Here is a 24,929-nt window from a genome sequence, read left to right as displayed (position 1 = left end):
GTTCAACATGATATCCCCCCCACTTACTACAGTATCTGGCGCATAATAAGTGTTCCAGAAATATTATTATTTGAGATTTGAGCAAATAAATACATGGATAGATGGATGGTTGAATGGATGAATAATCCAGGCTTCTGAGCCATTCAAGATAACCAGGATTTCCTTGAGCTAATATAATAGCATACTTTTTTGCTTTTGGCTAAAATTAGGTTTTCATTGGCCTGTAGTATATACATGCAGTGTACATATGTGTGATTTCTGTAGAGGAGAGACTTGTAGCTCTCTCTCTGCACACCATCCTGACTTTGCTTCCCTCTCCCAGTGTCTCTTCCGACCAGAAAAGAATTGCTAATGTGATTCATCAAATTTCACATGGCCCATAACTGGGTCCCAGCGGTCCTTTAAAAGACTGTTTTAAAAGATGGTCTTTTAAAGGCCATCTTCGCCCATGTGCCACATTCCCGTCCGATTTCCTACCCACTGTGCCACCAAGGAGGCCAATGGTCTCAGAGTCCGCCCTCTACGACCCTGCCAGCTCTCAGCACAGTAACATCCGGGCCATTAGCTGCAAGCCACAAAAACCAGCCTGGTGCTTAAGATGAACAAGGCTGTGTTAAAAAGACGCTAAGTAGCTCACGGTATTGACAGGAGGGTTAGAGGACCGAGGTCCAAGCTACACAGCCTAGAAACGCACGAAAATACACAGCCACCTTGCTCCATTGAGGGCCCCAGTGCCGCTGGCCACTGCTGGACGTCAGCACTGCCATCCCCACCACCACGTCCCTGGACATCGATCCTCGTGCAATTACTGCCATCACAAGAGAAAGAATCGTTGTCCAGCATAACGGTAGAAGTGATAGAAATTCTTAAACCAGGCTCAGATCCCATTTCGCACCTTTGAGACTGACAAAATTCCAAAACAGCACGCTCTGTCGCAAGACTTCGGGAAAACGGTACTCTCATGTACGGCTGCTGTGAATGCCAATGCCTGGAGGAGAATTTGGCAAAGGCTGGCAAAATGACATATGCACCTCCCTTTGATGCAGCAATTCTTCTTCCAGGAATGTACCCCAAAGATATGCTGCAAAAATACTAGCTGATGTATGCCTGAGGATATCCACTATAGTAGTATTTATAACAGCAAAAAGCTAGAAACAACCCAAAGACTCATGAACTATGGTAATCCACATGATGCAGTTATATGCAACTGTAAAAAGAAATGGAAAAAAAAAACAGCTTTATTACTGTCCGTGAGTGATCTCCAGCATATATTGTTAAGAGAAAAAAGCAAGGCATTAGCAGTGTTTATGGCATGCTGTCTTTTGCGCAAGAAGGGGAAAGATACAGAAATGCACACACATATTTGCTTGTATTGTCAAATATAGAAAACAGAAACAACAAACCTAACTACACATCAGGTAGATGTTATAACACCACAGACAAAAGAACTACATCAATTGGCTTTAAAACATAGTATTTTGACTCTATATACTCAGTGAGATATATTCTAAGGTGAATAAAAATCACTATCATCAGTGGTCTTATTACTAATACCAATAGTGCTGTTGTTTTGTACAATTATGAGATAAAGCAAGTAGGTGATTAGGTTAATATTATCAGGAAACAGGATTTTCACCATGAGAGAAAAGACATACAAATATAAAATCAAAGAAGTTAATTAACAACCTTGGAATATTACATTTGAACTTGAGTAGCAGCAAAAATTCATTTTAAAAAATACATGTCTTCCAGCTCCATCCACTTAAAAAAACATACAAACAAAACCTTGTAACAATGACAGTCCAATAGCAAGGCACACCTCAGGTGACCAGATCGTGGTCTCAGACCAAAGTTCTTTTGAGAAGTGGCTGATTCCAGATCTGGGGCAGAAAATATACAAGAAGAGGTTAAAATATCTTGTCATGTGACAAATCAAGAAGTCTTCAAAAACAGTGTAGTCATGTCAGAAGAACACAGAAAGACATAAAGGGGCACCCAGTGTTATGAGTTGTGTGCATTAAAATAAATAATGACTGAAATGGATTAAATCATATAAATAAATTAAAATGCCTGCATTCATAATGACACACACACACAGAGAAACCTCTTTGATCACCAGTAGGGACTGCTAGGACACCAATTCACTATTTTTGAAAATCTTTTTTTCTAAAAAAGCCTTTCTCTCGCCTCTCCTTTCAGGGCAACCAGATGGTTGATATGGGACAGTTCTTCACTACTCAGTCTGAAAGATCCTTCCTAGCACCAGTCGACGTGGTAATATTGGGCGCCTCCTGTATGATGTAATAAGATGCTGGGTGCAGGCGTGGCAGACGTTGATGCCCTTCTGTATGATGCAGTAGGAAGCGCACAGCACTGCCTATGAAGGTCTCTTATTTATTCCACGACCTCATGCCAGCTCATTAAATCAAAGCCCCACCCTCATAACAGTAATCGCTAGGCTTTTGAAAATATTGAAAATTGTTCAAAGACTTCAGAATCCCTGCTAAGGACCCCTAGTCAGGAGACCCTGGCTTAGCTCTCAAAATTTCCTTAGAAAATTTGGAGGCACTACTCAACTATTTCCCTACAAACCATTCTCACCATCAGGGAATTGGAACGGTGGGTTTCTTTTCTGGATCAAATGTGCAAAGGTTATACTGAGGTCACTTCTATTTTTATTTATTTATTTATTTTGCGGTACACGGGCCTCCCACCGCTGCGGCCCCTCCCACCGCTGCGGCCCCTCCCGCCGCGGAGCACAGGCTCCGGACGCGCAGGCCCAGCGGCCATGGCCCACGGGCTCAGCCGCTCCGCGGCATGTGGGATCCCCCCGGACCGGGGCACGAACCCGCGTCCCCTGCATCGGCAGGCGGACCCCCAACCACCACACCACCAGGGAAGCCCAGCTTTTACCTTTTTAATGAAAAGATCTCCAATGTTACCAAATATCTTCAGGATGTAGCCTAAACATCATAGTACAGCCTCCAAAGCCCTTTGGCTTGGAGCCCCCTGTTCTCTCCTTCAGATTATTCTCTCAGTCTTTGATCTATCTCTTTCCATGTTTCTCATCACACACACACACACACACACACACACACACACACACACACACACACACACACACACACACACACACACACACACACACCCCTCTAGGCAGACTGAGCTACTTGCAATTCCCTAAACTCCATGCTTTCTCTTGCCACAGGGCCTTATCACATGCTATTCTCTATGGCCTGACCTCTCGACTGGCTCCCCTTCATGCTTTTCAGTTTGCTGCTTCCATCTTCAGCACACATATCACCTCCTCTAATAAGTCATCCACCCACATCCGCATCCAGACTCCCATGGTACCCATGCTTCTCTGTCACAGCACCTGCCAGGCTGCATTACAGCCACCTGTTTACTCCTCCATCTCGCCCACTAAGCTGTAAGCTCTGGAAATGCCAGGAATGTGTCTTTTTAAAAATCACTGTATTCCCACTACCTGTCATGGTATAAAGGAGCTGCTCAGTCTATTTGTTAAATGAATGACTAAGTAGATAAATCTACAGCATTATAAGCTTAACACTGAAAAGGGTACTAACTCCTCCAATTCCTTTGCCTGTAGTTAGAGTGGGTTGAATTATGCCACTTTTAATCATCATGGCATCACAGCCTCCTGATGTCTACCTGTCAGAATTCAAGTGTTCAGCGTGCTCCTATTACTGACCTCAGAAAACATGAAGGCAACCTGAGGTCTCCCATTGCACACTCACCTGGGTGAATCAGGCAGGAGTCACATTCATTCTCCTCATTCCTGCAGCAAGGGATGGTATAACCCACCACTTCTTTCTTTCCAGGGCAGGCACATTTAACCTGATCGTATTCACAACACTCCCGACACATGATGTTCCACTCAGCTCCGGGGCAGCCTTCATTAATGACTGTGTACTCTGAAACAGAAACCAGAAGGTGAGATGGAGGGCCTGGCAGGAACAGGTAAGACCCATAAGTACCTTACTGCCAAGAAGCAACCTTGCCCTACAAACGTGTCACCCTACCTGAAGGATGTTCAGAACCATCCACTGGGGCGCAGATGAAATTTGTTAAAACTGCTATTCATTTTTAATTTTTAACCAAAAAAAGAAATCATGTTTTATCCATATATAATCTACATGGATTGACACACATACACATAAATAACTTATAAACAAGCATACATTTCCTGAGTGTCTGTGCTCATTTCTGTTTTTGCCGGGGTACATCAGGCCAAGGCTTACAGCTACACAGGTTGTGCACTGCGCAATTCCAGAAGGAACCATTAAACTGCACAACTGTACGGTACAGCCCAGGCTCTTGGGCCATAAGAAAAGTTTGGTGACCACTCTCTAGACTAGGTCCATCAAGTGCAAGGCTGAATGCCAAGTAGGAACCACATCATTTCCTCCAAACCTGGCTCCTCGATTTTGCAACATGCCATTTTTACGGTATCTTCAAAGCTAAAACCAACAGAAAAGACAAAAACCATCTTAATTAGTATGTTTGGGAGAATTTCAATGTTTTACAAGAGTGAACTCATTGGCAGAACTTCATTCAGTCCCTAAAAACAACTGAGCATTCTTTCCCATGAGAAAAAAAGTGCTCCTTTCTGGGTGGAATTTCTTTCTGTCTGTCTCTTTTAAAATATACCTTAGGTAATGAAAAAGAAAAATCATCTGGCAAAAACTATAAAAGGAATCAGTCGGAGGCTGCCCGGAGGAATCCAGGCTAAGAAACAGACCTAGCTTTGATTTGCTCTTCTTCCTGCCCCAACTCTCTATTCCTAAAAATTTTGCACAAAGATGACGATTGAAACAGAAATAGGTCAGATATTTGAGGAAGAAAGTGAATCAGGCTTCCCTAAAAACCCCAGGGAGGGATCCCCAACACGCCTTGTAGGCCCATATAAACCAACCCTAATATCTGCGGTGGCTTCTAACCTCTTGAATTTCATAGTTTAGTTTTCTGTTTTCCTCCCCTAAATTTGGAAGTCTGACACAGAACTGTTCATTCTCAATTTGCCAAGTAGACCAATTTAAAGAAACTCTCACCATCTTCTCTCAACCTTCTGTCATAAGAACATTCTAGCATCATAGAAAGGAACCGCTTGCATAATAAGGGACAGTTCCTTAGATTGAATACATGTAGTTTTATGAAAAAATCCTCTTTTCTTTTCTACAAACACTGGTGGGGCAGCAAAGATCCTCACACTGGCATTTGGGAACAACCAGCATAGACCACCATGATATTGTCACTACTGAGATTTTGTTTCCCGTTCTATTCTGTGGGCCCCTCCAGGACAGACACCAGGACTTACTTTGCTGAGCTTCTCATGTTTCTAACTTGGCTGGATGAAGTGAATAACTTCTAAAATCTAGAAGAGAGGACTTCCCTGGTGGTGCACTGGTTAAGAATCCGCCTGCCAACGCAGGGGACGCGGGTTTGATCCCTGGTCCGGGAAGATCCCACATGCCGTAGAGCGACTGAGCCCGTGCGCCACAACTACTGAGCCTGTGCTCTAGAGCCTGAGAGCCAGAACTACTGAGCCCACACGCCACAACTACTGAAGCGCATGCACCTAGAGCCCATGCTTCGCGACAAGAGAAGCCACTGCAGTGAGAAGCCCATGCACCGCAACGAAGAGTAGCCCCCGCTCACAGCAACTAGAGAAAGCCTGCACCGAGCAACAGATCCAATGCAGCCAAAAACAAATAAATAAATTTATTTAAAAAAAATCTAGAAGAGAACTTAATGGCTAAGAGTAAAAGAAAGTAGAAGAAAACATAGGAGTAAATCTCCATGATCTTAGACTTGTTATGATCTTGGATTCTTAGATGTGACACCAAAAACGACAAAAGAAAAACAGATAAATTGGATTTATCAAAATTAAAAACTTTTGTGCAACAAAGGAAAGTGAAAGGACAACCTACAAAATGGAGGGAAATTTGGAAATCATATGTCTGATAAGGATTTAATATCCAGAATATGTAAACGACCCCTACAACTCAACCACAAAAAGACAAACAACCCAATTTTTAAAAGGGCAGGGTCTCCCTGGTGGCACAGTGGTTGAGAGTCCGCCTGCCGATGCAGGGGACGTGGGTTCGTGCCCCGGTCCGGGAAGATCCCACATGCCGCGGAGCGGCTGGGCCCCTGAGCCATGGCCGCTGAGCCTGCGCGTCCGGAGCCTGTGCTCCGCAACGGCAGAGGCCACAACAGTGAGAGGCCCGCGTACCGCAAAAAAAAAAAAAAAAAAAAAGGGCAAATGACATGAACTGACACTTCTCCAAAGAAGATATACAAACGGCCAATAAACACATGAAAAGATGCTCAGCATCACAAGTCATTAGGGAATTGAAAATCAAAGCCACAACAAGATAACACCTTACATGTACTAGGATGGCTATAATCCAAGAAAAGAAAAAAAAAGGAAAATAACAAGCATTGACAAAGATGTAGAGAAACTGGAACCCTTGTATGTTGCTCAGGGGAATGTAAAATGATGCAGCTTCTCTAGAAACCAGTGTGGCAGTTCCTTCAAAAGCTAAACATTGAATTATTTTATGACCCAGCAATTCTACTCCCAGGCATATATCCCAAAAATCAAAAACAGAAACTCCAACAGATACTTATATACCAGTGCTCACTTCAGCATTATTCACTGCAGCCAAAAGGTAGAAACAACCCAAATGTCCATCAAGAGATGAGTGAATAAGCAAAACATGGTATAAGCATAAAATATTATTCTGAATGTGGAATATTATTCAGCCGTGAAAAAGAACGAGATGCTGATACAAATTACAATATGGATGAACCTTGCAAACATGCTAAGTAAAAGAAGCCAGACACAGAAGGACAAATATTGTGCCACCGAACTGTATACTTAAAATGGCTAATGTAGAAAATGTTGTTATTTTTATCATATTTTTTTAATATTGAAAAACTAGTGAGAGGAAAAAAAGTGTTTAAAGCCTTAAGCATTGGAATCAGACAGACCTGGGTTTGGAATCCCACCTTTGCTACTTACTGGGTGTATGACCTTGGCTAAGTTACTTTACTCACTCAGTCTCAGTTTACTATCCAATGAAATGAGTACATTTTATCTAACTCAGAAGCCAGCTGAAAGGACTAGATAAGATTATGTATATAAAGAGCTTAACACAGTGCCCAGTATATAATGAACATTCGATAACTAGTAGCTTAAGAAGAAAAACACTATTGACATCCATATTTCTCAAGGATCTAAGTTTCTGAATGTACCACGTATCAACTCCTTACATAAAATATTCATGTTGGGACTTTCCTGGTGGCACAGTGGTTAAGAAGACTCCACACTCCCAATGCAGGGGAACTGGGTTCAATCCCTGGTCGGGGAATTAGATCCCACATGCACGCTGCAACTAAGAGTTCACGTGCCGCAACCAAGGAGCCAGAGAGCTGTAACTAAGGAGCCTGCGAGCTGCAACTAAGGAGCCTGCCTGACAAAACTAAGACCTGGTGCAACCAAATAAATAAAAAATAAATTAATTAATTAAATGCTTAGGTTGTTTCCCCACTGCATTTGGAGCAAACCCTAAATGCTCTGCTATGGCCCCCAAGGCCTTTGAGAGCTGCTCTCTCCTGAGCCCTGCAACCTTTCCTTGGCACTATTTCCCACCTTTTATTTCTCAAAACCATCAAGGTCTTGCTCATCCCAGGGCCTTCACATTTGCTTTCCCCACTGCCTCTGTCAAAACGTTGGGCCTTAGTGTAAATAACACGTGTTCAGAACGGTCCTCGCTGACTTTCTCATCTGAAGTTTGTGCCTCTGCCCCTCCTTCCATAGTATTCTCTATCACGGTATCCCAATTGTTTCCTTTCATCGCCCTTACACAATTTATAATCCCTTTCTATGTTTCCATTTACTTGCATATCATCTGTCTCCCTTACGTGACCATAAGCTGGTAGGAACAATACCTAACTTGTTCACCGCAGCTAGGGAAGGGCCTGGAATGCAAGAGGTGCTGGATAAATACTTGTCGAAAGAACCAGCCTCCACTCTAGAGCTACCCTCCCTTCAACCGTCAAATATTTCCGTCCAGTGGTCCAGCTCGGAGCTGAGCCAGGAGAGCTGGCTCCGCCCCATAATTTGCTGATATCAGAACCGGGGCACTTTTCCTCCCATGGTGAAGGGTCTTTGGTCCAGGTTACCCAACGTGGGTCTCAATTCCTTGGCACCAGCCCCTGCCTTGTCCAGCTGTATGATTTCTCCACTCTCTGAACATCTAATGTGCCTACGGGGTGTGGCTCATGTCTTACCCCTCCCCCTGCCCACCCGAGGGCAAGCACTCCATCCTCCTAGTTTTCTAAGAATTTACAAGTACTAATGACTCTTGGGGGACACTGACAGAATAAACGTTGTTTGCAGCTTTTATCAGCCTTGTAATAAAATATGGGAGGCCAAGTAAGGTCTGCTCTACTCCAGTAGAGGGCAAAGCCTGTTTTCCCTAAGCAGGTGGCTAGTCCACGTCTGGCCCAGCCATGGAATACTGCGGGCCTCCCTTTACCTGGGAAATTAATTCCCTAAAATGGCATTTCTCTTTATTTCAATGAGCAAGCCCACCTCTGCCCTCCCTAACGTGTTACAATAATTTTATAGGTAAGGTCCAGAGTATTGTATCATCTTAGCCAAAGGGAATGATCCCAGGGAAACCCATCTCTGTGCTGTCTGCCAAGTCAGCCAGCTGGCTCCTTTCCAAGGACTCTGTGTGGTAACCCCAAAGATATCCATATCCTTACCTCCAGGACCCATGAAAATGTTACCTTACAAGACAAAAGGAATTTTGCAGATGTGACTGATTTAAGGTTCTTGAAATGGGTAGAGAATGCTGGCTTGTCCAGGTGGGACCAAGGTAATCCCAAGGATCCTTATAAGAGGGAGGCAGGAGGGTCAGAGTCAGAAGCAGAGGCGTGAGGACAGAAGCACTGGACAGACAGGAGTGATGTGTTTTCAAGATGGAGGAAGGGACCACCATCCAAAGAACGCAGGCAGCCTCTAGAAGCTGAATGAGGCAAGGAAACAGATTCTCCCTTAGAGCATCCTGAAGGAACACAGGCCTGCCATCACCTAGATTTTGGCTTCCTAAGACTCATTTCAGACCCTTGAGCTCCAGAATGGTACGAAAATACACTTGCGCTGTTTTAAGTCACTAAGTCTGTAGTAATATGTTACAGTATCCACAGGGAATTAACGAACTGTGTCTTCTCAAAAGAAAGGTTAACCCACAGCCAGTCATTTAACCACTCTGGTCCTCAGCTTTCTCACTGAGCACAGTGCTAAGGGTGTGGGTGAACTGATGAATTCATTGTTTCACCCCACAAGTATTCATTGAGTGTCTGCTACATCCCAGGTAGGAGGCTGGGTACTGGGATACAGTGGAGAGAACAGACACCATTACCAGCCCCATGGAACTCACAGTTTTGTAGAGGAGTAGACATTGGATAAAGGATCCCACAAACACACGATCACTCATTGTGATGAGGACATGTAGGATGCTACGAGAACAAGTGGATGGTCCTGCAGGGACATTAGCACCAAATCTACAGGACTTGCAGGGTTAAGGGGGTTTAAGTAAAATCACAAATTAAAATCTATTTGCCAAGATAAGACCACTTCTCAGGAATACGGAAGTGATGGAAGAGGGGACGGTTTTAATGCTTTTGGTGACTTGGCTCCTCTGGTCTGGTAAGTCCATCACCCTTCCTTCTCCCCTCGCTGGAACAGAGACAGGAAAGTGCCCCCAAAACATACATGTGGGCTTCCCTGGTGGCGCAGTGGTTGGGAGTCTGCCTGCCGATGCAGGACACACGGGTTCGTGTCCCAGTCCGGGAAGATCCCACTTGCCGCAGAGCGGCTGGGCCCGTGAGCCATGGCCGCTGAGCCTGCGCGTCCGGAGCCTGTGCTCCGCAACGGGAGAGGCCACAACAGTGAGAGGCCCGCGTACCGCAAAACAAAAACAAAAACAAAAACAAATAAAACATACCTGTAAGAAACAAACAGGTAAGTGAAATATTCTATGAGAAATATTTAAAGTTGATCAGCTGAAGAGGTTTGAAAATACAATAAGCAGACAAAAGTGATCTCCTGGACTTTTCCTTCTCCATTTATCAGAATTAAATGGACAAAGGGCACATTGGTCATTTGGCTTCAGCTGTACAAATTTCAGGGATTTCAATATGATGCTAAAGGTCAGTTCCAGAAACTAGGATTTAAAGAAATACCAACAGCAGGAGAAGCTACTGAATGTTTTCCTATATGCATGCTAAATCCCGTTAGCATTTGTTTAGCTAAAGGGCTTTTATATTGTTTATGCAATTTAATTTTCAAGATGACCCAGTGAGGTAGGTAATACATTTCCTTGTAATCTAAAATAAGCTACTCTAACCTCTTCACTTTACCAGTGATGAAAAGAGCTAAGTAGGGAAGAAGCAAAGAGAAACGCCAAAGACGTTTTTTAGGGAATTCTGAGTGGGAAGGGAGGCCCACAGAATTCCAGGTTGAGAGAGGGGGTGAACAGCCTGTTGCTTCCTTAGCCTGGAAACAGGCCAGGACAACCTCTAGTTTCAGGGGCTGCTGTAGTTGAGCAACTGTTATTTTGCCTTCCATGTTTGAGAACGAAGAGTTATTAAGCTGCAAATGAGTTTTATCCTGTCAGTGCTTCCCAGGAAATAAGCGCAAACTGAGCACCAAGAACACACAGAGCACCACTTTGGGATCAACCAAGGCACCAAAAGGTCAAGCACATGCCCATAATCACATAGCAAAATTGAACTTACAAAGTTCCAGCCACCATATGCATTCATTCATCTCTAACTCTTCCATTGGACAAAATATTTATTTTTTTCTATATAAAACACTCCATATTTTAATGCAAAAGATGCCTTGTGAAAGCTTCAAACAATAAGATCATACATAAAGGAGTAAGAAGTATTCAGAAATAACCTTAATATTATATTGTCTATCTTTCAATTGTTTTCTTTCAGTGGACATACATATCCACACGTACAAAATGCTAGATGTGTAGATTATCTTCTTGCCTCTCAAAGCTGGTAACCTATGATTATTATTTTTTTTTATCAGCTCGGTGCTTTGTGACCACCTAGAGGGGTGGGATAGGGAGGGTGGGAGGGAGACGCAAGACGGAGGGGATATGGGGAAATATGTATATGTATAGCTGATTCACTTTGTCATACAGCAGAAACTAACACAACATTGTAAAGCAATTATACTCCAATAAAGATGTTAAAAAAAAAAAAAGAAAAGAAACTGTGCTGCTTCGGGACTTCCCTGGTGGTCCAGCAGTTAAGACTCCGCACTCCCAATTCAGGGAGTCTGGGTTCAACCCCTGCTCAGGGAAGTAGATTCCACAGGTCCCAACTAAAGATCCCACACGTGGCAACGAAGATCCCACATGATGCAATTAAGACCCGGTGCAGCCAAATAAATAAATAAATATTTTTTAAAAGAAAAGAAACTGCTCTTCTTCTTTACTTTAACCACATTTTCTCTTGACCTTAAGTAATCTTCAAAAGTGATTTTAAACTGCTGCATCATTATCCTATATGTGCAACTGCTTCTCTCCCCTCTTTTTAAAATCAGGGTAAACAAATAAAAAAAGAGATGCAGAGTACTTTGGTATCATAGGCTTTGCCCAAGCCATTCCTCAGCTGCCACACTTGGGGCAGCCATCCTGGTATCTCCTATCCAGAGTGAAGAGTTGGGGCTTCCCTGGTGGCGCAGTGGTTGAGAGCCCGCCTGCCGATGCAGGGGAGGTGGGTTCGTGCCCCGGTCCGGGAGGATCCCGCATGCCGCAGAGCGGCTGGGCCCGTGAGCCGTGGCCGCTAGGCCTGTGTGTCCGGAGCCTGTGCTCTGCGGCGGGAGAGACCACAACAGTGAGAGGCCCACAAAAGAGTTGAGTTATATTGGTCCAGCTCTGGTTTTTCCTGAATTCACGTTGGAAAACCTAAGACACTTAACCGCTCAGTCCTGCTTTATCCATGCAAATACCAAGGCAATGAAAACAATGCTGACCGATTGGCACAGGTTTAGCTTTCATAGATGTGGTGAACAAATGAACAAATGAGTGAGAGAGAGCTGGCTGTCATCATGGCCGTCAGCGTTATTTTCACAGCCCCTCATCAGCCAGGAGCTTGCTTTCAGGCTCTCCAACACTGAGTATTTCTACTGCTGACAAGATAATCCCTCAAACAGCAGGGGGTTAACTTCACAGAATGGTAGAGGGAGCAATTGTGTCTCCTTAGCATCGTCTCCAAGTGGCACGCTTTCAACACTAGGTTTTAAGGAAATATGTTGACATGATAGTTGTTAAGATAAATCTGAAAAAGGTCAGAGAATTCTTGATGAAAACATGAGTCAGACTGTTCCATATACAGTGGAAATGTCAGTTGTCAAACCACAGGCCACCCCAGCAGGTGGCAAAGAAAGGCGTTTTCATCACGCGCCCGCTCCTCCGTGATGTTAGGGTCTGCCTTTGCACCCACCAAAAACCCCACAGCCCTCCCCCCTAACCACATTTAATGAAAATTTCTACTGAGTGTTTTACTGTCCTGCATGTTATAAACCATCTAAGACCAAAGGGAGAAAAAAGATGTAGGAATCAGAGAGTCCTGCAGCTAGGCACCTTGGGCTCCACTCTCATCCCCACTCATTCCCCCGCCTCCTCTCGTGCTATCTCAACTCCCTGAATTGATTTCTAACACACAACATTCCTAACCACCTGAAGGTCTGACCACCCACTCCATGCGGCCAATGACAGACGCCAGGCAAATCCCAGACAGGAATGCTGTGAGTCAGGGGTGATGGAAGGGTTACTGGGGCCCTTGGTGACTCAATATCTCCTCCTGAGCCTTTGAGAACCATCCCATCACCATGACCCTCAGTCCCAGCCTGGCTGGATTCCCAACTTCAGTGACCTTGGTCTTTCCCTGCTCACAGCTCCTCTTGTTAACGAGGTAATGATAGCTGGAAAGTCAACGCCTCCATCACCCCCTTTTGGGTATCAGCAGTGATAAAACTTACAATGGATTCCCTAGAAATCTAGTTTGTTGACACTAGTACATTGGGGAGGGGTAGGGAAGCAAAAATCAGTTTTTCACTTCCTTCCCCTCTTCACTCTGCCCCACACTGTCACTCCTCATGCATTCTCCTCTCTCCCTGGGTCCCAGCCCCCAAGGAAATGGAGCTGAACCTTTCAAACATACCAGCTCACTGAATCCTCAGAGCCACCCTTCAAAGGAAGTATCATTTTTTTCATTTCACAGATGAGGAAACTGAGGAACAGAGAGGGTAAATAAATTGTCCCAGGTGGCACGGTTTTCAGGTGAAAGAAGAAAGATTAGAAGCCAGCTCTTTCTGGGGCCAAAGTCTTATTCTTTCCAACACAGTATTTTGATTCTAGAGAGTTCACAACTTTGACTTTACAGATTAAGAATGCAGCATTGGTGAAATGAACACACTTGGTAATCAGACCACCCAAATTTTAATACCAAATCTGTCCCTCTTGTATGCTGCTGGACAATCATAGACAAGACACCTTGCTGTGGCATTTCCCCTAAACCTCAAGAGAATGGATGTAGATTGTTAGGGGTGTTAATGTCACTGCAGTTAAAGAGGCAATGAGCATAAAGCGCTTTCGAAGAAAAATCGCGTGTTTGTTGAGATATTACCATTTTTCTCTGTAGAATAAAAAACCATCAATGGATAAAGAAGATGTGGTACATATATACAATGGAATACTACTCATCCATAAAAAGGAATGAAGTAATGCCATTTGCAGCAACATGGATGGACCTAGAGATTATCAAACTAAGTAAGTCAGACAAAGATAAATACCACACGATACCACTTATATGTGGAATCTAATCAAAATGATACAAATGAACTTTTCTACAAAACAGACTCACAGATCTCAAAATTAAACTTATGGTTACGAAAGGGGAAATGTGGGGGGAAGTGATAAATTAGGAGATTGGGATTAACATATACACACTACTATGTATAAAATAGATAACTAACAAGGACCTACTGTATAGCACAGGGAACTCTACTCAACATTCTGTAATAACCTATATGGGAAAAGAATCTGAAAAAGAATGGAGATTTTATATATATATATATATATATATATATATATATATATATATATATATATATATCTGATTCCCTTTGCTATACACCTGAAACTAACACAACATTGTAAATCAACTATACTCCAATAAAATTTTTTTAAAAACCATCACAGGTAGCTAAAATACAGATGGCTAAGGGAGCAAAGGGGGTGAGTAATAATGTCTCCTCCAGAGGCGCACACATACATGGAATTTTAAGCAGTCAGTTCTTGCTTATATCATGGCATTCTGGGTTCCTCCCCCTTGCTTCTAGATTTCCTGATCTCTTTTTTCTAATACCTCCTCTTCAGACACCTTCTTCACTAGGACATACCTCACCTCCTGCTGCTTGTCTTCCAGAAATAGAAATTCTACATCTATAGGCAAAGGGAACAAAACCCAAACTCTAGCATCTTGGAAGAGCCTTGAGTTGCCATTATCCTCAATAACTGTGCTGGAAACCCTTGAAGGACAGCTGCTTCTGGGTTATTTCGAACACTGGAATATGAGCTGAATAGATCTTATTTTTTTATTAGCATTGGGTACTAAAAATATAATTTAACAATGCATCTAAATGTACTTGGCAATAGAACTCAGCAAATATTATATCAAAGTATTAGAATGTCTAAGTTAAAAACAATAAAACTTAAGCTATACCCTAAAAATCCAATCTGGATTTCCCCAGACCTAAGAATTCTACAAACGATCCCACCTGCTCCTCAATCCTCAACACTTTTAAAACCTTCTTTCTGAGTCAGAGTGTGTCAGGGCTATAAGGGGGTCTTGGTCAACCACACCCGCCCCTTTGCCAAGAGCTTCCAGAGTGAGTGTTACTGCCTTCACATCCAGGTTCACTGATGCCAGGCAGAAGCCAGATTTTCCTTCTACCAAAGGCAGATGGCCAAGAGCAGATGTCAGTTTGAGCGAGGGTGATGCATTTATAATGGCATGTCCTATGGTTCACTAAGCCCTAAGCTGGCGGCAGCTTCACACAGGCTAGCCCTCATTAGAATTGCCTTCTCTAGTTCTGCAAGCTAGAACAAGATGAAGGGGAACTTCTTTTTGCCTGAGGATTCCTGGCTGGCTCTACCCTTGAATCACAACAGATGGTCGTGAGCAACGTCTCATGTTTGGGAGACAACATCATTGACCCAGAATCACCTACTCTGAAAGACACCATCCCCTCAACCCCCTGCAAGAATCTACCACCAGCCATATTTCAAACATGGACAAACTTAGGCATAGCATGTGGAAGGCATTTCACCCTAAGGCTGGAAGGCAGATGCATGATAAAAGCAAGGGGAGAAAGCAAGTCTCAAAGAAATAAACATATGGTGAATCTTTAGGAATATTTTTTCCCTGACACAGAGTAACAGATGAATAGGATAGGACTGTGGACCAAGCTGGAGTGGGCCTCAAGAGGACCATGTAACTTCCATTCTACTATAGATAGAACACCCAATATTTCTCCTTCTTAATCCCTTGTGAAACGTGTGCTAGTGGGAAAAATAGCAGAAAGGAGAGGAGTAGAAGATGACTTTAATTTCCTGAGTGCTCCCTTTTTGCAAAGCATTATACTATTTTTAATAGGTTACTTTTTTTTTTTGGCCATGCCGCGCAGCATACAGGATCTTAGTTCCCCGACCAGGGATCGAACCTGTGCCCCTGCAGTGAAAGCGTGGAGTCTTAACCACTGGACCACCTAGAGATTGTCATACTGAGTGAAGTAAGTCAGACAGAGAAAGACATATCATATGAGATCACTTATAAGAGGAATCTAAAAAAAAAAAAAAAGGCTACAAATGAACTTACCTACAAAACAGGAAGAGACTTATAGATGTAGAAAATAAACTTATGGTTATCGGGGGTAAAGAGGGGGAGGGATAAATTGGAAGATTGGGATTAACATATACATACTACTATGTATAAAATAGATAACTAATAAGACCCTACTGTATAGCACAGGGAACTCTACTCAATACTCTGTAATGGCCTATTTGGGAAAAGAATCTAAAAAAGAGTTGATATATGTATATGTATAACAGATTCACTTTGCTGTACACGTGAAACTAACACAACATTATAAATCAACTATACCCCAATAAAAATTTAAAAATAAATAAATAAGTAAATAAATAAATAGGTTATCTCATTTAACACCTGCAATAAACCTATATAAAGACACTATTATTACAGGGGCTTCCCTGGTGGTGCAGTGGTTGAGAGTCCGCCTGCTGATGCAGGGGACACGGGTTCGTGCCCCGGTCCGGGAAGATCCCGCATGCCGCGGAGCGGCTGGGCCCGTGAGCCATGGCCGCTGAGCCTGTGTGTCCGGAGCCTGTGCTCCGCAATGGGAGAGGCCACAACAGGGAGAGGCCCGCGTACCGCAAAAAAAAAAAGACACTATTATCCTCAGTGTACAGGCTAAGAGGTGGTACAGCCACGTTAAAGAGGTTAAGTAACTTGCCAAGAAAACCAGCCATAAATGACGGAGGCAAGATTCAAACCTGGCCCATATTTTTAAACCGTAATACTCTACACCCTATGTTTATACATATCCATACATATGCACACATAAGTATATACATAACTATATCTACACTTTTATTTTTCTGTGTACATGTGTATTCAAACTTGAACATATCCATACTAAGATGTCTATATCAAAAAATGAAATCCATAAATATGGCAAGCAAGGGCTGAATCTTTGCTGAGAAGGATATGGTTACTCAAGTCTGCTTAGGCAGGAAGCCCTTAAAAGGAACAGCTGGTTTTATTCCTTATCCATTGCCACTGTTCTGAAGCAAGTCTGGGCAGAGAGAGGAGGCAGGCGATGCTAGGGGCAAGGGAGAAGCCGTGTCGCGTGACAACAAGAACAATATTTAGGAAAGGCAGGAATAAAGCTGTTCCCAGAAACAGCAAACAAGAGGTTGATGAACAGCTCAAACTCACATTCTGTCTCTATGGGATACAGCCCCAGTGTAAACAGCCCAGACCACTTCCGGGTTGTGCAACTCAGGGTCATGGTAGCTATACTAGAACTGGCAGACAGGGGGGTAAATAAAAAAACACTGGAGACAAACCCCATGTGTTAGAGGGGGGAAGGGAGAGGTTAATTGGTAATGAACAGACCTTGGACTCAGTGCTCCCAGGGACTAGAAGGATGCCTAAATATTCTCCTTATTTTTTTTTAATTTATTTTATTTTTATTTTTGGCTGCGTTGGGTCTTCGTTGCTGCACGCAGGCTTTCTCTAGTTGCGGTGAGCAGGGACTACTCTTCGTTGCGGTGCACGGGCTCTAAGCACGCACGCTTCAGTAGTTGTGGCTTGTGTGCTCTAGAGTGCAGGCTCAGTAGTTGTGACACACGGGCTTAGTTGCTCCGCGGCACGTGGGATCTTCCCAGACCAGGGCTCGAACCCTGTCCCCTGCATTGGCAGGTGGATTCTCAAGCACTGCGCCACTGGGGAAGTCCCATATTCTCCTTATTTTTGAAGAGGAGACAGTGTGACTGTCACCAAGGATACAATGTAGTCGAGAAGTCAAGTCACAGCTCCATGGCTCCCCAGAACTGCCACATCATCATAGGTGTGCATTAATCAGACCCACACCTCAGTTTGATCAGTGATCCCAGGGCAACCACATTACTTTAAACAACTTACAGACAAGAAATGAGTTTTCTTGGTGAACTATTCAGGTCGATGCTGGTGAGGACTTTTCTTATAGCAATGTGGTCGGGGTCACCTCCACAGTTCTTTCAACATCTCAGCAAGTGCAAAGGGACTAGGACATCAGACTTCCCATCCATCTCTCAGCAGAAGTCTGAAGAAAAGCTCATGTTTTGTAGATTTTCAAATTCCCTTCTTACCCCATCCTCTGTAACAGTGAAGATATTCTTCAATGTTTTATTCATTATGGGCAAGAGACCTGAGTTTTCCAAATGATGGAGCACAAGTTCCACTGGATGGTATAAGGTATTATGTGAATAAAGGTTCTGCGGCCAAACAACTTTGTAAATGCTAATAGCAGCTTTCTTTATTGTAGGGCTTTGCCAAGTCTATAATATTCTTTGCACATAGTTAATTCCCACATCCCCCAAACTAATTCCATCATGACATCCTAGGTTTTGTTTGCTTCTGCTGAATATCCTTTAGGATTAGTATTCCATGAAACCTACTTTGGAAAATACCAGGCTGGGCCATAAGCTCTCTCAACCTTAAAGAAAGTGCCTTACATATATACAATGGGATATTACTCAGCCATAAAAAGAAACGAAATTGAGTTATTTAGAGTGAGGTGGATGGACCTAGAGACTGTCATACAGAGTGAAGTAAGTCAGAAAGAGAAAAACAAATACAGTATGCTAACACATATATATATATGGAATCTAAAAAAACAAAGAACCTAAGGGCAGGGCAGGAATAAAGATGCAGACATAGAGAATGGACTTGAGGACACGGGGAGGGGGAAGGGTAAGCTGGGATGAAGTGAGAGAGTGGCATGGACATATATACACTACCAAATATAAAATAGATAGCTGGTGGGAAGCAGCTGCATAGCACAGGGAGATCGGCTCGGTGCTTTGCCTCCACCTAGAGGGGTGGGATAGGGAGGGTGGAAGGGAGACGCAAGAGGGAAGAGATATGGGGATATATGTATATGTATAGCTGATTCACTTTGTTATAAAGCAGAAATTAACACACCACTGTAAAGCAATTTTACTCCAATAAAGATGTGAAAAAAGAAAGAAAGTGCCTTAAGGAAAAGGCCTTTTATTCATCATCCTGTCTCCAGCACCTAGGATCACACCTGGCACCTGGTAGGTGCTTGATAAAGTCTACTGAATAAATACATGAATGTGGATACATGAGGCATGTGTGATTTCCAGGGTCAGGTTATTTGTGTCAAAGACTGATGTTAGAAATGGCTCTTGCGATGACCTTTTGGGCTCTCTATTTTACAGTAGAAGGAATCCATTGGGTCCATTACTGCTGAACATTTTTCGCTCTTTGTGTACTGCAGTTTGCATCTCATTTCCATAAAGGCTTGCGCTGCTCACTTGTTCTTTTCTACCATTGATTGGCCGGGGGAGCCAGGCTTGTACAGAAAGGAGGCGGAACATCACTTAGAAGCAGGCAGTCAATCACCCACTGGGAGGCAGAAAGCCAGACGGAGAATAAAGATTCTTAATACCAGGCAAGCCCTCCCTTCTGCTTGCAACCAGGTGAGCCAAGTGGTATACTGAAAAATATAGTAGATGCTAACCAGATGGAAGCTAAGCCCAGGCAACTTGTCCTGGGATATCTCAGGTGTTCTCTACCATCACTGTTGACTTCCGAGGTGGGATCCCATGATGCAGGGGATTAACTGATCATCTTCAAAGGAGTCCTATGAAGTAAGTGGACACGGAACCGGGTTTGAAAAACATTGACACCTTGGTCCCTCAGAGTCCTCAAATGATTTGACTTGAAGCAAAGCAGGCCAACATGCCTCCTTCGCCCAGCGGTTTTCCATTAAAAACTGGTTGGAAATTTATCGTAACCAATCATAAATTCCGCTGATGAGGACAATTGCTACATCCTCCCATGAGCTAAAGTTGCCTGAATGTGTTCCCCACTCTGTTCCGGCAGCCGCGGCCCTGGGTTTCCAATCTCCAAACCAACTGACCAGACTTCTACTTACATTGACGCCGGCTGCCAGAGCACTAACGTAGCCCTCTGAGACAGCCAGAGCCTCGGAGAGGGCAGTGATGAAGATGCCCGCACTGCAGGAACAAAGGCATTTCCCCAGCTCCAGAGGCAGAAGGGTGACAGAAACATGTGTCTTTATTTGCCGCTCAGCCGAGGGGGGCACTTCTCTTAACCATTTGACAAAGGACCCAAGACATTAGCGTCTAGTAGACAGCTGATCCTCATTCAAAACCCACCTGAGTATTCATGGAGGGCGTCTCCATTTCCATCCCCTGCAATGTCCATCAACTGCGTTATGCCGAAAAAAAAGAAGAAAACACGCTTCCCTTTACTCACGCCAGGCCTGCTGTTCCTGTTCCATAGCCTAAGAGTTTACACATTGACAATCTTGACAGAATAAATCCATAAAGGAGAAGCGCTACCCAGCGTCAGGGCCAGGCTTGAAGCAGGTCTCATCCTCAATTCTGTCCCTCCACAAGCAGACACATGATTTTGATTACAAAGGCTGACCACGGGACAAAGAAATTCTCACTTCCCACATCTAATCAGAATGAGATGCATGAGCCTGTGGACAGCTACCCCAGAAATTAGCGGGATGTGCAATCTGCTTAACACTCCTGTTTCCTTTAGAAAATGGCTGCTCTTGGTTTCCACGTGGTCCCACTGGGGCTGCTGAGGTCTCTCCCTCGTCTCTCGCATCCACTCTGCCCCCACAGTGGTGAGCACATGACCTCCCTGAGGCCATTCTCAGCTCCTGGAATATCCAAGGGATAACCAGAATTCTTTACTAACGCCATGGTCTTTATGATTCGGCCAGGAGATCTACCATAGTCGGACCCCCTGCTGACCACGGCAGCGTTGTGCAGTGTTTCAGTGCATGCATAATGGGGTCAGGCTCTCTGGGTTCAAATCATGGACGTCCAGCTCCGTGACCTGGGCAAGTATTGTACCTCTCAGTTCCCTCCTGTGTAAACTAGGGATAATAACACTACTAATTGGCTTCTAGATGTGTTGTGAGGATTAAATAAACACAAGTAAAGCATATAGGAGAGTGCCTGGTATTTACCACAAGCTCAGTAGATCATTTGGGATCTGGTCCCTTAGGTATGGAGGCTTCCACCATTGGTGTTTCCACCATCACCCGGTGAAGAATCTGATGTGCAGCCCTACCTACTCCACTCTCAGCCCACATGGGCTCCGCGTCTGTATCACGAATAACAACCGAGAACAATGAAAGGAGTCATTGTCGGTGGGTTGGGCAGTGCAGGGGGAGTAGTAGAAAGTCCCACCGGTTAAGAGAGTGGAATATCTGCAGCCAACACTACTTGTCTGCCTTCTGTGAGTGGTTTTGTTTATAGAGATGAGGTTTGATTTTTTTCCTGCATTTTACTTCTTTCTCTCCATTATAAACCTAATGCTTTGGCCCAGATCTCATGATGACTGACAAACAGAACTCCTTAAACACAGACCAGGCTTGGACTCTGATAGACTTTCTGCCACTGATCTGGTAGCTTTCAAAGCTCCAGCTGCCCTCTGGGTCCTCTGCCATGGAATTCAGGAATTAGAAAATGTAAACATTGCTTTCCCCTCCCCTTTAAAATAAAATAAGAGGAAAGGGATCTGGGCTCCTATGACTTTCAAGTATCCACAAAGTGAGGGTGACAGGTTCTCCCACATGTGGGAGGAGCAGGGCACCACTTTCTCTCATTTATCACTGAAATGGCACTTTTCCCAATTTGCACATACCCCAGATCAATTGCAGTGTCTAGAGCTGGGCTCAGGGGAGGCAGGTAGAGAGGTTTTCTCTTGCATCGGGATTGGCCACCCCTAGTAGGGCAGATGGAAATAATTTTCTGACTTAAGGCCAGTCATTAGGTCCTCCAGACGTCATGAGACGCCATTATCTCAGCCATTGCTGTCTAGCCAGGGTAACCCAGATGCAGATAAGTTTAAGTCAAACCCATGGTCCCTGCCAGGAGCATTCCAAAGCCCTCCCTAAGGCTTCTGGATATTTCTAAGGGACTTACATGCTCCAGGTCACATCTGCCTCTGGGTCCAGAGGTGCTTTGTCCCTAGCTTACTGACCCAAACATAACACCAAGCCTCACCCTCAGTTTCCACCAAAAGCTCACTCTCAAGGGCATTCCTGAGAATAGAACATTTTACCAAAGAGTTGGTGGTCACAGAGTTGAGATTACATTCCACAAAACACACAAGTTAAAATATATTTACGTTCCTTCTTTTAAAAGTCCTGTCTGCTACGAAATTCTCACTTGTGCTTCCCGCCATTCAGTACACAGCCTTCTACCTTCTCTCTTTCACTCTCCATTTCTGCCCCATCCCTCCCAGGAATGGAGGTCAAAAATGCAAAGGCCAGTAGAGACTAGCAGAGAACACACGTGTGAATCGAGAAGGCAGGGTGTCAGGCCAGAGAGGGGACCCAGCCTACCTCAAAGCATTCAGCTTCAAAATATTTTTAAGCGTCATATCCTACTAGCTACTTCTGCAGACCTTTGACCCGAAGGCTGCCAATCCTTCGGTGCTACAGTCCCCCTCATTGCCAAAGTCACCCCCAAAAGAGCAGCAGTGCCACCCAAACTGGAGCTAGCAAGAACCCTCCCCCCACCACGTGTGTCCTGAAGCCATGCCATGATCACATGTGCATCAGTATATGATGCTGTTAGGTACTTGAGTTTAAGTCAGCCAGGTACCACATGAGCTTGAGCTCAGAAATTCGACAGTCTGGGCTCACGCCAGGCTCCGCTAATCTGCTTGCGTTTTCTTTTTATCATTATTACAGAAAAATGTAAATAACATAAATTTACCATTTTAATCACTTTTAAGTGTACAGTTCAGTGGCTTGGGTAACCATCACCACTATACATCGCCAGAATGTTTCCGTCAGCCCTCACTGACACTCTACACCCATTAAACACTAACTCCTCAATCTTTCCTCCTCACAGCCCCTGGTAACCACTGTTCTACTTTCTGCCTCTATGAATCTGACTTCTCTAGGTACTTCATATAAATGGAATCACACAGGATTTGTCCTTCTGTGTCTGGCTTCTTTCACTTAGCATAATGTTTTCAAGGTTCATCCATGTTGTAGGCTGTGTCAGAACTTCACTCCTTTTGAAGTCTGAATAATATTCCACTATATGTACCTACCACATTTTGTTTATCCACTGATGGACACGTGGGTTTTTCCCACCTTTTGGCTATTGGGAATAATGCTGCAGTGGACACTGGTGTACAAATACCTGCTGGAGTTCCAGCTTTGACTCATTTTGTGTATATACCCAGAAGTGGAATTGCTAGATCAAACGTTTGCCTTTTTCAGAACTGTGCCTGTATATCTTTGGACAGGTTACAGACCCTCTCTAAACTTCATCTGGAAACAGCACCTACCCTGCTTTGGCTCAAACACTGGGCACATCATAAATGCTCACAGATATTTACTCTCCTTGTCCTCTGCATTTGAGGTACTCAAACTAAATGATCTCTACAGTTACTCCCAGCTCCCTAAACCAATGATCCCACTCTCAAATTATTTCCCTGTTGGAGAGCCAGGAGTTCTCAGAATATATATCTGGAGAACACCCTCTTCATGGTCCCCACAAAAATCTAGCCCTGCCAAGAAGGCCCAATTTTCATAGCTCTCTCCTTGGAATTTGCTAACACATCCCATTATAAACCAACATCTAATTTTTCTTGCCACTCCTTCCCCCTTGCTTTCTTTCCACATTCCCTTTCTCGGTTGGCTTCTCCTGCCCACTGAATATCTGTGCTTCAGATTATCTTCCCCAGCTGCCTTGATGCTAATTCCCCACCAGCTAATGTCTGTTGGAAGCAACACTTGTGAAGTTATTCATATTAAGGTTTCACTCCCCAGAGTCGCATCTTGTAAATGAGTTGTTCCTTTTAGGCAGAATCCTGCTGGCAGAGCTACTGGTATTTGGTGAAGTCAGTGGAGTTGGGTTTCTCCCCTCACATGCTGTTTATATTGGGTTATCACTTGGCCCGATGTTTGGATTTTCATCCTCAGACACGTGTCCCAAGTCGATGAGCAACAACCGTCTGCTGTGCCATCCCCGTGGATGTTTACATTTCATCAGATGCTCTTTTTAGAAAAGTAATTAGAGGAAATATGCTGCTAAGCTTTCCTTGACAGGGCCAGATTCAGAACTCCAGCGGGGAGTGGACTCATTCACTCACGACTTGAAGAAATACTTTCCTTCTCCACTCCATCCCTCCGTGTTCCCTCTGAATGCGAATGCTCGACAATGAAATACCCTTGCTGGACTCGCGAAGTTGCTCTCCGGTTCAGTCAGCAGCTCGGCTGCCCAGACGCCGCGTACCCTCCCTGAAGCTTTTCCAGAGCACAAGGTAAAAGAGATTCTCAGTTCAGGAAAAAATGAGTTTTTCAGATCCTGGGCAAGAAAAAAGGGGCAGCTGAGCTTTGCTTTTTAACTTTTCTGGGTTTCAGCCATCTTACCTGCCACGTTAGAAAAAAAAGAAGCAGGGGCGTGCTGATGCAGGGATGAGCAAACTAGACCTCGGAGCCCTGGTGCTCCAGAAGGAACCAGGTTCCTCTGGAGTTGGGCTCGGGCCACCATGCCCTGGAAGTTCGGCTCCAAAAGGCAGAGGTGGAACAGGAATGAGCCTTAAGGAAAATTCACCAACTTACCCGCTGGGGCAAGTGTCTGCGTTTGTGGATTAACAGACTTCCCCCTCCTGGGCTCCTTCTTCCTACATTATTGTCTTTGGGCTGTTCCAGATGCCGGTGAGGCAAAATTCAAATGAAACTCTCTCTCCAGCTTGAGAGTAAATCACCAAGGAAGATTTCACCTGGGGCTGGCAGGCTACAGGTAGATGGGAAGTATTCACCAAAATGGGTTTTTCATTTTTTATATCTTGGCTTTTTGTTCGTCATGAAGGGATATGCCCCACGGTCCAGCTCCTTCTACAGTAGCTGATTGCATTTTATACCCTCACCGCTCCCACTTACGCTGTTTCACTCTCAGGCACTTGCCAGCTATGTGCAGCAATGGAGC

General features: G+C 44.2%; 1 protein-coding gene across 5 annotated transcripts in view; it reads right to left on the bottom strand.

The window, feature by feature from the left end:
• Positions 1-24,929, bottom strand: part of PAMR1 (peptidase domain containing associated with muscle regeneration 1) — a 164,561-nt gene that overhangs the window by 44,825 nt on the left and 94,807 nt on the right. For 4 of the 5 annotated variants that reach the window (XM_060159399.1, XM_060159398.1, XM_060159400.1 and 1 more), the window contains one exon: positions 3,759-3,935. In XM_060159399.1, the coding sequence (XP_060015382.1) occupies positions 3,759-3,888 (130 nt within the window). In that variant the 5' untranslated portion in view covers positions 3,889-3,935. Of the gene's footprint in view, positions 1-3,758; positions 3,936-4,202; positions 4,310-24,929 lie in introns of those variants that run through there. The other variant, XM_060159401.1, reaches the window with a different exon arrangement.

This window comes from Lagenorhynchus albirostris, chromosome 9 (genome assembly GCF_949774975.1).
Source record: "Lagenorhynchus albirostris chromosome 9, mLagAlb1.1, whole genome shotgun sequence".
NCBI classification, from domain to species: domain Eukaryota; kingdom Metazoa; phylum Chordata; class Mammalia; order Artiodactyla; family Delphinidae; genus Lagenorhynchus; species Lagenorhynchus albirostris.
Note: the sequence above shows the minus strand (reverse complement) of the source record. Positions and strands in the feature narration are given on the sequence as shown.